This window comes from Ambystoma mexicanum, chromosome 12 (genome assembly GCF_040938575.1).
Source record: "Ambystoma mexicanum isolate Mex_15411 chromosome 12, UKY_AmexF1_1, whole genome shotgun sequence".
Taxonomy (NCBI): domain Eukaryota; kingdom Metazoa; phylum Chordata; class Amphibia; order Caudata; family Ambystomatidae; genus Ambystoma; species Ambystoma mexicanum.
In genome coordinates, this window is record NC_090936.1 from 35,667,838 (window position 1) to 35,682,199 (window position 14,362).

Genomic DNA, 14,362 nt, shown 5'->3' on the forward strand with positions numbered 1-14,362 from the left:
GCTAACATGATATGATAGTAGTAAGCATTATATTACTATTAGAAGCTTTCATATTGTTAATCCAAGAAGCAGTACAAGTAGTATTACCCATATTACTAGACATCTTGGTAGTTGAAGCAAACATGATAGTAGTAAGCATTAAATTACTAGTAGAAGCTATCATATTGTTAATGCAAGAAGTAGTACAAGTAGCATTAGTCATATTACAAGACGTATTGGTAGTTGAAGCAAACATGATAGTATTAAGCATTATATTGCTAGTAGAAGCTATAATATTGTTAATGCAAGAAGTAATACAAGTAGCATTAGTCATATTACTAGACGTATTGGTAGTTGAAGCAAACATGATAGTAGTAAGCATTATATGATTGGTAGTAGCTATCTTAGTGCCAATACAAGCTGTAGTAAAAGAAGCATTAGTCATGTTAGCAGAAGTAATAGTCGCTGGAGAAGCACACGTTAGCAGTATACTTCATAATGCTAGTAAAAGCTATCATTGCTACTATAGGCTGCAGTAAACGTAGCATTAGTCATATTGGAAGAAGTATTAGTAGTTGTAGAGTTGGGTTGGACTATAACATCATAGTCTCTGATTAGTCTTTTCCAAGTTACGTTTTTCCAGAGAGTTAGCCTTCGTCTCTGATTGATGCACCACTGTGGGTGGCTTTCTGATTTGCAGGTCAGTACCGTGTGGTTTCCCTGGGTTTACCTTTGAGGAGTCTTGTGCAGCTCTTTCCAGTGCGTGTTACCCTTGTCTGCATTGTCAGAGTTCTCAGCCCACCTTGGTATCTTGGTTTCTTATGTCCCATCTTGGGAATGGGTTGTTCTCACCCTATCCTGTTGTTTGGCCTCTCATACTCGGCCTTGGGGTTTGGTTTGTGGTAACTTGCTGTGGATTCACATGCCCCACCTTGGGGTATATTTGTTCTCACCCCTTCCTGGGGTATGTTTGGCCTTCCCCTCCCACATCTACCGGAGCCCTCGCTTACCTTGTTCTCTGCTGCTGTCTTCCTCGGGCAGACCGAGACCTTCGGCCATGATTAGCATCGGGGTGTCGCCCTCGTAACTTGGTGGTTCTTGTTTCTCAGACGACGGTCGGTCTTTTGGTTCGAGACCCCCAGAGTGTCCCCGGCTTCTTTCTCTGCCAGCGTCTCGTCTTCCATGGTCCTCTCTGCATGGTCAAACACGACGCCTGACGTCGGTCTGTCTTCTCTAGGCGCACTTCCCAGAAGGCAGTGTTAGGCTTAGTGGGCTCACTTCCCTTGTCAGGTGTTGTTGACACTGAACAAACACATTGCACTACCTGCCTCAGTGGGACTCTGCCTCCTGAAATCATAACGCTCTGCTTGCTGCAAACATGGAGACTGCGGATGCACATTGTTGCTGAACACCAACAGTGCTATGCCTGTCTCAGTTGGGTATCAGGGATCTCAGAAGGCTCGTATGAATTAGGTACTAACAGTAGCCCAAAAAGGAGCACACACAGGGCAAGGATTAACGCTGTTTATTACAGCTGGGCAAGCACAAATCAAACAGAACAGTGGAACTGAATTGGTTGTTGAAAGCTGACAAGCTGGCACACAGCAGACATCATTTGTGTACTGCTAATACAATGTATAAACAGTTATAAACAGTTGTACTTCAAACTTCATGTCTTTGCAGTTCCCACAAAGCTTACTGGTCAGAATACGTCAAACCCCTATAGCTAAATATACGTTAGTCAAACATGATTGGAGCAAACAGACCTGCCCTCTCCCAGCTCATTTCCTCCCTGTTTGGCACCACATTGCTTCCCACTCCACCCGCAAACAGTTTGCAATTAGTATTAACAGTTTTGTGTTGACCTCTGGGCCTTTATTGATGTGCCATTGGTCAGCACCAAAGAGGAAGGAACACCAGACACCCTGAACTAGTGGGAAGGGAGACATTCACATGGAATCTGCAAGATAACGGCAGGAACACTTTGGGGGCTGGCTACTTTTCAAGGACACAGAACGGATCTTCTGATTGGTTCTTTTTCTAACACATCTCCATTCCACATCCTCGTTCCCATACCCGCTGGCCAAGGGGTGATTTGAAACCTCCTTGGTGCCATGCAAGTGTCGCTCTGGGTCTGATCGATTTCCCTAGCTCCCACGAGTAGCCGTGGGGCTGGCTTGCCGGCCTTGATTACATCACCTGGTGCTGTTTCAAGCGACTGCGGTCGGCTGGGGACGAGCAACCTGAGTTCAGCTCCCCCCCCTCAACCGTGGTGCATGAGCCATGTGTTCATGGTGGGCCTGGTGGGGGAGGCCCAACCTGTGGGGCCCCCATGAGCAGCGTTTACCTGCGGTTTTGCTCTCTTCGCATGTGTGCATACAGGTTCCTTGTGTCCATGATGTGAAATATACAGAGTGTCAGCCCTTGTTCCTCTCCACGTCCGGTCCGGGGCTGGCGACAGCTCCCATAGTCCCCTCTGTCCCCCACCCCTCTGAGGAGTCTCTGACCGTCGCTCTTATTCCCGCAATTAGTAGGTGCGCCCCCTGTCTGGTGCTGAATCAGCACCTTCATTACTGCCTGCCAACACAACATTCTGCTTGCTGCAAATATGGAGAATGTGGCCTTGATACTAAACAGCAGATATTTCTGCAATGCAGAAAATGGTGAAACATGTTCTTTCTGGATCCCAGAGAGACCACATTGCCATTAAAGTGTTTGTAAGGCTACACAAGAGAAAGTAAGTTATTGAAAGTAATGGATCGTATACAATTGTATGCTTGAGTAAGACATCGGCAGTGACATACCTGATGACATGTGTCAAGTCCTCATAAATTGCCATTTTAGCTGTAATCATTGATTTCCTGATCTATGCATTTGATCGTTATTTAAGTTCCATTGCTTCCTTTACATGTTAATTTTGGTCGTTTTCTTTTTAGTTTTGTATTGTAATGCTAGAGTCACTTTTCATTGCAGTGAGATGGACAAGCAGAACGACTCAGCAGTTAGTTCGATAGATGCATAAATGAGATAGATATATAGGAGAGATGGAGGGATAGATGGAGATAAACATAGGTAGTTCAGTAGATAAATAGGTTGATGTGTGCACATGTAGGTAGATAGATGGATGCGAGATAGTTAGGTAGGGACATGGATAGGTAAATAGGTGGAAAGATGGATGGCTGGAGAGATTGATAGATGCTGGATAAGGAGGGATATCGATAGATAGGGGGAGAGAAGGCTGGTGATATAGATAGAGAGGCCAGTACATAAACATGTAGATAGGTAGATGGATGGATGGAGAGATTGGTAAAGATAGGTAGAGATTGGTAGGTAGGCAGATGGATGGATGGAGAGATTGGTCGATGATGGATCAATAGATAGGTAGAGATTGGGAGGTAGGCGGATGGATGGATGAATGGATAGATTGATAGATACTGGATAGGTAAAAATTGGTAGATAGGCGGAGAGATGGATGGTTGGAGAGATTGACAGATGATGGATATATAGGTAGAGATTGGTAGAGAGCTGGATGGATAGGTGTAGAGATGGATTGTTGGAGTGATTGATAGATGCTCGGTCGAAAGGCGGTGAGATGGATGTTGCAGAGATTGCTAGAGGATGGATAGATAGGTAGAGATTGGTAGATAGGTGGAGAGCTGGATGGATGGATAGGTGGTGAGATGGATGGTACGTGGTACACCTTCCAAAGTGCCCTGGTAGGAGAGATTGATAGATGCTCGGTAGAAAGGTAGAGATTAGTAGATAGGTGGAAAGATGGATGGCTGGAGAGATTGATAGATGCTGGATAAGTAGGGATATCGATAGATAGGGGGAGAGAAGGCTGGTGATATACATAGGCAGGCCAGTACATAAATATGTAGATAGGTAGATGGATGGATGGAGAGATTGGTCGATGATGGATCAATAGATAGGTAGAGATTGGTAGGTAGGCAGATGGATGGATGGAGGGATTGATAGATGATGAATAGATAGGTAGAGATTGGTAGATAAGCAGAAAGATGGATGGTTGGAGAGATTGATAGATAATGGATAGGTAAAGATTGGTAGATAGGCGGCGAGATGGATGGTTGGAGAGATTGATAGATGCTGGTTAGATAGGTAGATAGACAGAGATGGATGCTTGCAGAGATGATAGATGCTGGATAGGTAGAGATTGGTAGATGGGCGGAGAGATGGATGGTTGGAGAGATTGATAGATGATGGATAAATAGGTAGAGATTGGACGAACGGCAGAGAGAGGGATGGTTGGAGAGATTAATAGATGCTGGATAGGTAGAGATTGGTACATAGGTCGGAGAAATGAATGGTTGAAGATATTGATAGATGCTGGGTAGGTAGAGATTGGTAGATAGGCGAAGAGACGGATGGTTGGAGAGATTGATAGATGCTGGATAGGTAGAGAATGGTAGATAGGCAGAGAGATGGATGGCTGGAGGGATTGATAGATGCTGGATAGATAGGTAGGTAGAGATTGGTAGTTAGGTGGAGAGAGGGAAGGTTGCTGAGATTGATAGATGCTGGACAGGTAGAGATTGGTAGATGGGCGCACAGATGGATGGTTGGAGAGATTGATAGATGCTGGATAGATAGGTAGAGATTGGTAGATAGGTGGAGAGATGGATGGTTGGAGGGATTGATAGATGCTGGATAGATAGGTAGATATTGGTAGATAGGCAGAGAGATGGATGGTTGGAGAGATTGATAGATGCTGGATAGGTAGAGATTGGTAGATGGGCGGACAGATGGATGATTGGAGAGATTGATAGATGGTGGATAGATAGGTAGAGATTGGTAGAGAGCTGGATGGATAGGTGTAGAGATGGATTGTTGGAGTGATTGATAGATGCTCGGTCGAAAGGCGGTGAGATGGATGTTGCAGAGATTGCTAGAGGATGGATAGATAGGTAGAGATTGGTAGATAGGTGGAGAGCTGGATGGATGGATAGGTGGTGAGATGGATGGTACGTGGTACACCTTCCAAAGTGCCCTGGTAGGAGAGATTGATAGATGCTCGGTAGAAAGGTAGAGATTAGTAGATAGGTGGAAAGATGGATGGCTGGAGAGATTGATAGATGCTGGATAAGTAGGGATATCGATAGATAGGGGGAGAGAAGGCTGGTGATATACATAGGCAGGCCAGTACATAAATATGTAGATAGGTAGATGGATGGATGGAGAGATTGGTCGATGATGGATCAATAGATAGGTAGAGATTGGTAGGTAGGCAGATGGATGGATGGAGGGATTGATAGATGATGAATAGATAGGTAGAGATTGGTAGATAAGCAGAAAGATGGATGGTTGGAGAGATTGATAGATAATGGATAGGTAAAGATTGGTACATAGGCGGCGAGATGGATGGTTGGAGAGATTGATAGATGTTGGTTAGATAGGTAGATAGACAGAGATGGATGCTTGCAGAGATGATAGATGCTGGATAGGTAGAGATTGGTAGATGGGCAGAGAGATGGATGGTTGGAGAGATTGATAGATGATGGATAAATAGGTAGAGATTGGTACATAGGTCGGAGAAATGAATGGTTGAAGATATTGATAGATGCTGGGTAGGTAGAGATTGGTAGATAGGCGAAGAGACGGATGGTTGGAGAGATTGATAGATGCTGGATAGGTAGAGAATGGTAGATAGGCAGAGAGATGGATGGCTGGAGGGATTGATAGATGCTGGATAGATAGGTAGGTAGAGATTGGTAGTTAGGTGGAGAGAGGGAAGGTTGCTGAGATTGATAGATGCTGGACAGGTAGAGATTGGTAGATGGGCGCACAGATGGATGGTTGGAGAGATTGATAGATGCTGGATAGATAGGTAGAGATTGGTAGATAGGTGGAGAGATGGATGGTTGGAGGGATTGATAGATGCTGGATAGATAGGTAGATATTGGTAGATAGGCAGAGAGATGGATGGTTGGAGAGATTGATAGATGCTGGATAGGTAGAGATTGGTAGATGGGCGGACAGATGGATGATTGGAGAGATTGATAGATGGTGGATAGATAGGTAGAGATTGGTAGATAGGCGGAGAGATGGATGGTTGGAGTGATTAATAGATGCTGGATAGATAGGTAGAGATTGGTAGTTAGGCGGAGAGAGGGAAGGTTGCTGAGATTGATAGATTGATGGATGGATAGATAGAGATTGGTAGATAGGTGGAGAGATGGATCGATGGTTGGAGGGATTGATAGATGCTGGATAGATAGAGATTGGTAGATAGGCAGAGAGAGGGATGGTTGGAGAGATTGAAAGATGCTGGATAGATAGGTAGAGAATGGTAGATAAGCGGACAGATGGATGGTTGGAGAGATTGATAGATGCTGGATAGATAGGTAGAGAATGGTAGATAGGCGGAGAGAGGGATGGTTGGAGAGAATGATCGATGCTGGATAGATAGGTAGAGATTGGTAGTTAGGCGGAGAGAGGGAAGGTTGCTGAGATTGATAGATTGATGGATGGATAGATAGAGATTGGTAGATAGGTGGAGAGATGGATCGATGGTTGGAGGGATTGATAGATGCTGGATAGATAGAGATTGGTAGATAGGCAGAGAGAGGGATGGTTGGAGAGATTGAAAGATGCTGGATAGATAGGTAGAGAATGGTAGATAAGCGGACAGATGGATGGTTGGAGAGATTGATAGATGCTGGATAGATAGGTAGAGTATGGTAGATAGGCGGAGAGAGGGATGGTTGGAGAGAATGATTGATGCTGGATAGATAGGTAGAGATTGGTAGATAGGCAGAGAGATGGATGGTTGGAGAGAATGATTGATGCTGGATAGATAGGTAGAGATTGGTAGATAGGTGGAGAGAGGGATGGATGGTTGGAGGGATTGATAGATGCTAGATAGATAGGTAGAGATTGGTAGATAGGCAGAGATATGGCAGGAGATCTACATAGGCAGGCCAGTATATACATGCACACACTGTTGTGTTGCACCGTGCATCCGAACCCGAAGCCCTGGGGCAGAGTGTGGCATTCTAAATGAAGCCGTGCCATCAGCGCGCGGAGTAAGAGGGCTCCTGCTTTATATAACCTGACAGGGTGACATGGAGGAATTAATGCACACGTGTCTGGGCAGCATCCGGCGACCCTGGGACTTTGTGAGTAATTAATGAGTGGCGCTGTCGCCTGCATTCTATGTCACCTCTCAGCGGCTCAGCACTCTGTGACTGTCACATCACTTGTGCTTGAAATACTGCACGTGCCCGCGTGATGGACGGCTCGCAGGCACTCCCTCTGCGTGCGCCATGATTGCGCGGCTTCACTCCTGGCTCTCATCTCCTTGGAGTCGCTGCTATTCTATTGGCAGCTGGCGCACCAGCTCTGATCCGGGCTAGCTTGGCATAGCCGGCTGAAGGAAGGCGCTAATTCTTCTTTTTTCACTAATTCAGAATAACATCTTTCCTGGAACTATTCCTTGCTGCGCAGGGGTTTCGCTTTCTAGATCAAAAATCATGAGCCAGGTGCGAAGGCCAGCGAGTTAAGCGCTCTCCTCGGATCTGAGCGTTAAGCTTGCATGTTGCAAGTTCAAATCCCAGGAGGGCAGACTCAGCCCATCACCCTTCTGAGAACGACAACTTGTATTAATAAGAGACACTATTACAGCGCTTGGAAGCAGGCGGAATGAGACGTGAAGCCCTGTATAAATAAAAAAAAATGTATTGGCAAAGGGGGACTAGCGAGGTTCAGCACAAGAACCTATAAAGCTTGGGTGTAGTGAAGAAAGCTGCAGGTGAATGCAGGGGGCGGGATTTGCCAAATCTGTCGCCAGGGAGGTAGAACTAGATACACATTTTTGCAAGCACACTGCGCATAGACACTAATAAAACCAGTTGGTATAGTGATTTTTAATCGACACTGAGGTAGCCTGACACGTGTTTCGGGCACTGGCCCTTCCACTGAGGCTGTAGTCAGATGTAGTGCAAATGTGAACCTAATTGAAGGTAAGTGATTTAAGATGGATTTATCATGGGCCCCACTGTCATTTGCAGTGCAACAAGAAAATAAGGAAGCTCCAGATACATTTCTCAGCGGAAACGCTGCAGACACGCGCAAACGCTTCCTTATTTTCTCGCTGCCGTGGTCATTGCATCTGGTCATTGCATCAAATGAAATAGCATCGAATGTCATAGCAGAGAAAAAAAAGCATCGGAAAAAAAACCTCGAATGCATTTTTTTCATGTAAAGGGTTTAAGTTTAATTAAAATGGGGGTTATAGGTTAAAAAAGAGTGATTGGGGGCCCATAAAAAACAATGAAAAACAAATGCATTCGATGTTTTTTTCGATGCTTTTTCTCTCTGGTATGACATTCAATGCCATTTCATTCGACGCAATGACCATAAACCCTGTGTTTGCTGGACCCCTGCTGCAAAGGCTGGCTGCCTGGTCGCTTCTGAGTCCTACAGGGGCCATGCCATCCGCCTACCAGTCTTCCGCAGCACCCCACTTCCCGCACACCTCTCCATGACTAGCCTGCTCCACCCCTGTTCCTCGCACTTCACTCTTACTCCCTGCGCACTTGCCCTCCATCGGCTCCCCTAGCACTTACACTGCACTATACCTAGGGCCTCCTCTCCCCCCATGCACTTTATCTACTGCGCTTGCACAAGCCGAATGTCACAAGGCCTGCGAGGACCGTTTCTTGTTGTTTTATCCTCTCCTGTTCCCCCTGCTCCTTTGTCTTGTGGCGCCTGGAAAGCCTTTCGGCTTTTTAAGCGCCTTACAAATGTCAAACAAATAAAATAAAATAAAGCCCCATAATGTTTGCACTTCTTTGACTCTTGAAACTGGTGCAGCCAATAGGGGACCTGATTACTGAAGCCCAGAAATACACTGCACGCATCATTGACTTTGCAATCACTCAATGTCATTCAACGTCTTTACCCTAGACACCCTTTTCTCCTTTTATAAGTCTTATCTTCAGTTGTTTCTCAAATGTTTTCACACATACAAGTTACCTTTCCATTTCAAAGTAAATCGAAATGCTTTTTGTGTGAATTAATTTGGTCTCACCCTATAAGCAGATGGTATGTTCTAATAGCATTATTGACTACTTTTGAGGTCAATAACGGTTGTTAAAAGAACTTTGCTTAGGATGCATACATTGGAAATTAGTGATTCATCGTTATTGACTGCAAATGCAGTCAATGATCCCACTATGCTTGTAGCTGGGTTCGCAAGTCCGAGTTCTGGCATGATTGATAAGGTTGGCTCTTTTTTCTTAAGAACTGTTTTCTTTGATGCCTTTTTGGCAGAAGATTTGATTTCTCCAAATTTCCATATATAGTAATTTTACAACATATTTCTTTCCTTTTCATCCGCAGGAACTGGAAATACAAGCTCGGGCCCATGGTCTGCCCATGACTTCCTTCAACTCTGTGGAGCTTTCCTCTCAGGTAACAAAGCTACATAACTTTCAAGAAGAGAACTTCGCAGACTTTCCTCATCAATCCACGCTTATGCATGGACACAACACCGAGCTATGCGAAGGCTCGGCCGCCTTTTCAGATCCACTCTCACACTTCACGGATTTGTCGTTCAGCGCTGCTTTAAAAGAACAAATGTCCGAAGAAATGTCGCCATTTGGCTCAGACCCTTTCCTGTCCTCGACGTCGCCGACGGCCTCAAAAGGGAGCAGTAACAGAAGCAGCTTTAGCTCCGACGAGGGCGATGACTTATAAGCAGAGGATCAACTCTGTGTTACCATACAAGGAAATTGTGAGATTCTGCTCTTCAGAGACACTGGAAAAACATGGATCTGGATAAATCATTTGTAGGTCGGGATTTTTGAGCAGAGGCAACACATTTTGGATCGATGAATGACGCCAAAGAACGTTTCTGCAGTCACTTACGACTTGAAATGCTCATAATCTTCTACGATGCTACTTGATGAACACTCCAGTAGACTCCTTCGTAGAGCCACATTTAAATTTGCGCTCTTCTGACAATCTTCTCAAGGACAGTGTGGGTGTTGTTTAAGGGGTATCTTGTCAAACGATAAATGGTTCCATTTTCAAAGATCCAAATTCATTTGTAAGATAACCCCACTTGCAAAACTGTTAAGAGTTGACCTTCCCAAGGCAGACATTCTATTGTTTGCATTCAATTAGTGTAAAATTCGACTTCCAAAAGTCATCTTTTGAAAGATTTGTTTTTAGTTTTTATTTTGTTAGTGTTTTTTTTATGCCCCCACCTCCCAAGTTTCGTTTAACTCTTCCATGTGCCCCCTTTTCCAGTGTCGGAGCCATCAGTCTACTTCAGATTATGCTAGACTGCTATATTCCATCCTACTAAAATTTAAACCTGAGATTAAATTCAACATCTGTTAAGATCAGTGTTCGGGTTGAGATGAAAAGGGCGAACAGAAGAAAACATTTGGTCTTGAACAATTTCAACTTTTTTGCAAGTCTTCTTTGAGTCGTCTCCTACTAGGTCGACTCACAAAGAGATGTCGACTTTTAAAGCCGGATACCAAAAACGTACAGTTCGCGATTATCTGCCATTGTTGTTTAAAATGAATTGAAGGAACCCAGTCTTCGACTCTGTATGAAAGATGATGGATTGAGACCGTTGTGACACTTGATAATTCAGCCAATATTCCATATGCAAAATCAAAACATGATATGTATTTAATGTTTTTCGTAGAAACAAAAAAGTCCACTTGCATATTGAATAAGTAGGGTGGCAAAATGTAAATATGAGTCTTTTTTTTACCAGTCTGTTTTTTAGTTTTTTTATGAAGACTGTACTATATAACAAATGATCCAAAGAAAGATAGACAAATGTTACTATATACTGAAGGAATTGTATGTCGAACCACAATTTAAGATACTAATGCTGGTGGTAGTCCACACTGTCACTGTCCTACTGGAGCTGCTCCTAGAAACTGGCCAACATAATCGCAGAAGTTGCTGAAACATGTTGCACATCCCAAAATGGGTTATGTTGAAAGTGCCTTGAAGCCGTGCTGGAAGGGCGGGGTGATTGTACACTGATTTTTCTAAATCGAATAGTATAAATAAATTATTTCTTTTTATGTAGTAAGTGTTGTACACACCTGGATGGTGACAGTATTTTTAGTAACCTGACAAGTCTTAATGAACATGCTGTTATATTGTCATTAAACAACAGAATGAAAGAGGTGCCTAAAGGGGTTAGGGGCAGCCTGATTCTTTCTTAATTCCTCATTGTTGTGACATATACATATTACCAAAATATATGCATGAATTACACCAGCATAGCACTATGTGTCACTGCATCATACTCTCTGAACTTAAAATAGCCTTGACAAAGCCTGTAGTTACTGCTTGTGTATAGGCATTGCATAGGTATTTGACAGTCACTCTGTTTGCCGGCTGTTGTCACTATATACTCAGGTCACATTCAGTCAAACAATGTTTATTTCAGACAGTCAATAAAGCAATATGCATATCACTCAGAAACTACTGGCACAGGCATCATATGACAACAGTGCTGTCGAAGAGCAGACAATAGCACTAAACCCCTGTGACATTGCACCACTCTGCCGGTTGAGGTACAGCTACCATATGCACACAATATGCCATGTTGGGCTATCATATATATTGAGGCGATATGGCGGGCCACCCCTGTTGGCATCGGCCCACCACCCAAGTTAAGGGCCCGAGGGAAGAAAAGGAAAAGAATAGATTTTTTTAAAAATAAAAAAAAGAGAAAAAAGGACACCACTAGCGTCCATGTAGGAAACTACACAGGTGCTAATTGGTGAAGGGGGAGCGGGGAATTGAAGCACCTGTCACCAATGAAAATGCTCAGAGCACAGGCTTTCCTTAGTGAATACAGCCTGCGTTGCAAGCATCTTATTGATGGACGGCACCGCCCAGGGTGCTAATGCCAGTCGAGCCGCGTGGCCAGCTTTGCTGTCCAATAACCAAGTCTCCAAGCCCTTTGCCAAGTGTTGACATCACTTATTAGAAGTTCGCACAACTGCCAGGGCTTTGCCTTCCTTGTCCCTGATACACTGTTGTCAGGTGTTGTCATGACATGCTCTGATGCTGGCTAAGAAACCCCTCAAGTGCTCAACTCAGATCAAGGCTCCTATCAGTTTCAAAATCCTAAAGGGATGACTTAGAGGGGAAGTATCGGGAGGATAGCTATGGGGCATGCTCACCTTGGAAGCAAGATGACGCTGAGCAACACAGGTTCGATCCCCGGGTCGGTGCTTAGAAACCTCTGGGTATTAAGCGCGTTATAAATGACCAATTATAATTACAATGCTAGAATTCGGGCACCCGATGCCCCTCTCTTCCATGGCTCCAAATGGCTCCAACCACTTACGCAAAGTCCAATATGTGAGCAACATGACCATCCACCCGGATTCACGGCCACATACTTAGTCCACTAGTGAGAGACTTTCAAGCGGACAAAAGGCGACATATGAACGCCATACAACACATGTAAATAAATAAAGTCAGTATTTATAGTGATCATGGTGACTTTTTTGTTTGAAAGAGATCGCTGTACTCTTTGGCAATGTTAGAATAGTGGGGGTGTACGTTTTCTTTAATTGACAAACAGATTTCTTTGAATTATAGAAGTTATGGAAGGAAAATTAAAATACATATTTTATTCTCATGCCGCCTAGACTAAATGGGTCACTGTGATTTTAAGTAAAGTATGCTTTACTGTAGTAGTGTTATCAGAGTACTCCAGGCCACCAGGGACACCCTACTCCAGTCCTGGCTTTGCTGTTACTTTACTGTTATTTTAGTTCATTTTATTCAATTGAAGTCACCCAACACTACAACTCCCAGAATGCAATTGATGGAGAAATGAAAGCCAGGACTGGGTCATGGTGGTCCCCGATAAGATAGAGCAGTGTGTCACATCTGTGGCCCTGCAGCCAACCGAAAGAATAGCCACTGAAGACAAAAACAGTTCACTTTGTACCCCTTACGTATACATTTAACTCATGAATATTCATGTTGTATAGCGTGGAAAACGAGGGCCAGAGTTGTACAACCCATGACATAAAGGAATGGTGAAGAAGGTTGAATTAATAAAGGAACACAACTATAGGTGACCTATGATTAAAAATAATACATACTTTAGCAATAAATCGACGTAGGCTGCCCATACAGGTCAAGTAATGACCCGGCTAGTCAGACTCGTCATGGAGGGGTTTATTGTTTTGTGGGGTGTTCATGATTTGTCTATTGCCTTTTCTTAAACATTCTGGGCCCGAATTAACCATGTAGCAGCAAGAATGTGGGTGGCTGGTCAGGGAAGGAGGGGAATCTTACCTTAAGTTCGTTCTTTACCCGGAAGTACATAAAAACATCAAGGGAGGTGAAGCCCCCTCTCACTCATTAAGTTGATTCCATGGACATGAATTTCACCTCAGGATAGTAGTCCCCAAACCAACCTTAGTGGTCCATTGTAGATATGCCCGCTCCCCAGTGATCTCCATTCTAGCCACATGCCTGGCCGCATTAGCGACGTGTATAGGACCTTCACATTCAGTTTATCGACAATCCTATGCCAGATGGTGCATGTGTTAGTCAGAATTTTCCCAATCCCGGCTGCAGGGTCGTAGTATCGCTGTCCTCAGTAAAATTGGAGTTGCAAGGGCTCGTTCAACCTGCACATGTGACCTAATAAAGTGTGTGGCATACAAAATGGACAAATAATGAGCTTGTGTCACCCAGTATTATCGCTCAAAATCAGGCAGGTCAGACCGCCCGTGGTGTAAGGCCAGGTCAGCGTAGACCAAGTCACACTAGGCTGCTTCCCGGCCCATAAAAACTCGCCAAGGACTACCCGCAAACATGTGAAGAATATCACTGGTAAGTTCTTGGGAATTTTAATGAAAAGATATAAGAACCTCGGGAGTATAACCATTTCTACCACAGATTTACGCCCCATCAGGGAGAGAGGGAGGTCACACCATTTCTGCATTTGGTCTTTAAGGGACTTGACAGCTTTACCACAGTTTTTCCGAAAGAGAATGTCTTGGTCCCTCGAAACCTCTATGTCCAGATATCTAGTAGCTCCCCATTACCATCTAAAGCCAAACTCATCTGTGAAAGCCCTTGTGTGCTTAGACAAAGGGAATAACACTGATTTGCTGCGTTTGATACTTAACCCTGAGAGGTCTGCTAATGTAAGGTTAGGTTGATGGCGGGTTCGCTTAGGAATAGTACCAAATCATCGGCGTATAGCGAGATTATCAACCTGTGTGATATGAGAAAGGTATGGTATCAAGAGAGATGATACAGACAACAGCGGTATGTATAAACAAAGCTTTATTTATAATCACGATGGTGTAACGCCCAACTAACCCTATGCTATGGTGGGATTTCCCTGCCT

General features: G+C 44.2%; 1 protein-coding gene across 5 annotated transcripts in view; it reads left to right on the forward strand.

Moving 5' to 3' along the window:
* Window positions 1-11,165, forward strand: part of TFEC (transcription factor EC) — a 245,196-nt gene extending 234,031 nt beyond the window's left edge. For all 5 annotated transcript variants that reach the window (XM_069627888.1, XM_069627889.1, XM_069627886.1 and 2 more), the window contains one exon: window positions 9,340-11,165. In XM_069627888.1, the coding sequence (XP_069483989.1) occupies window positions 9,340-9,696 (357 nt within the window). In that variant the 3' untranslated portion in view covers window positions 9,697-11,165. The remainder of the gene's footprint in view (window positions 1-9,339) is intronic.
* The last annotated feature ends 3,197 nt before the right edge of the window (window positions 11,166-14,362 follow it).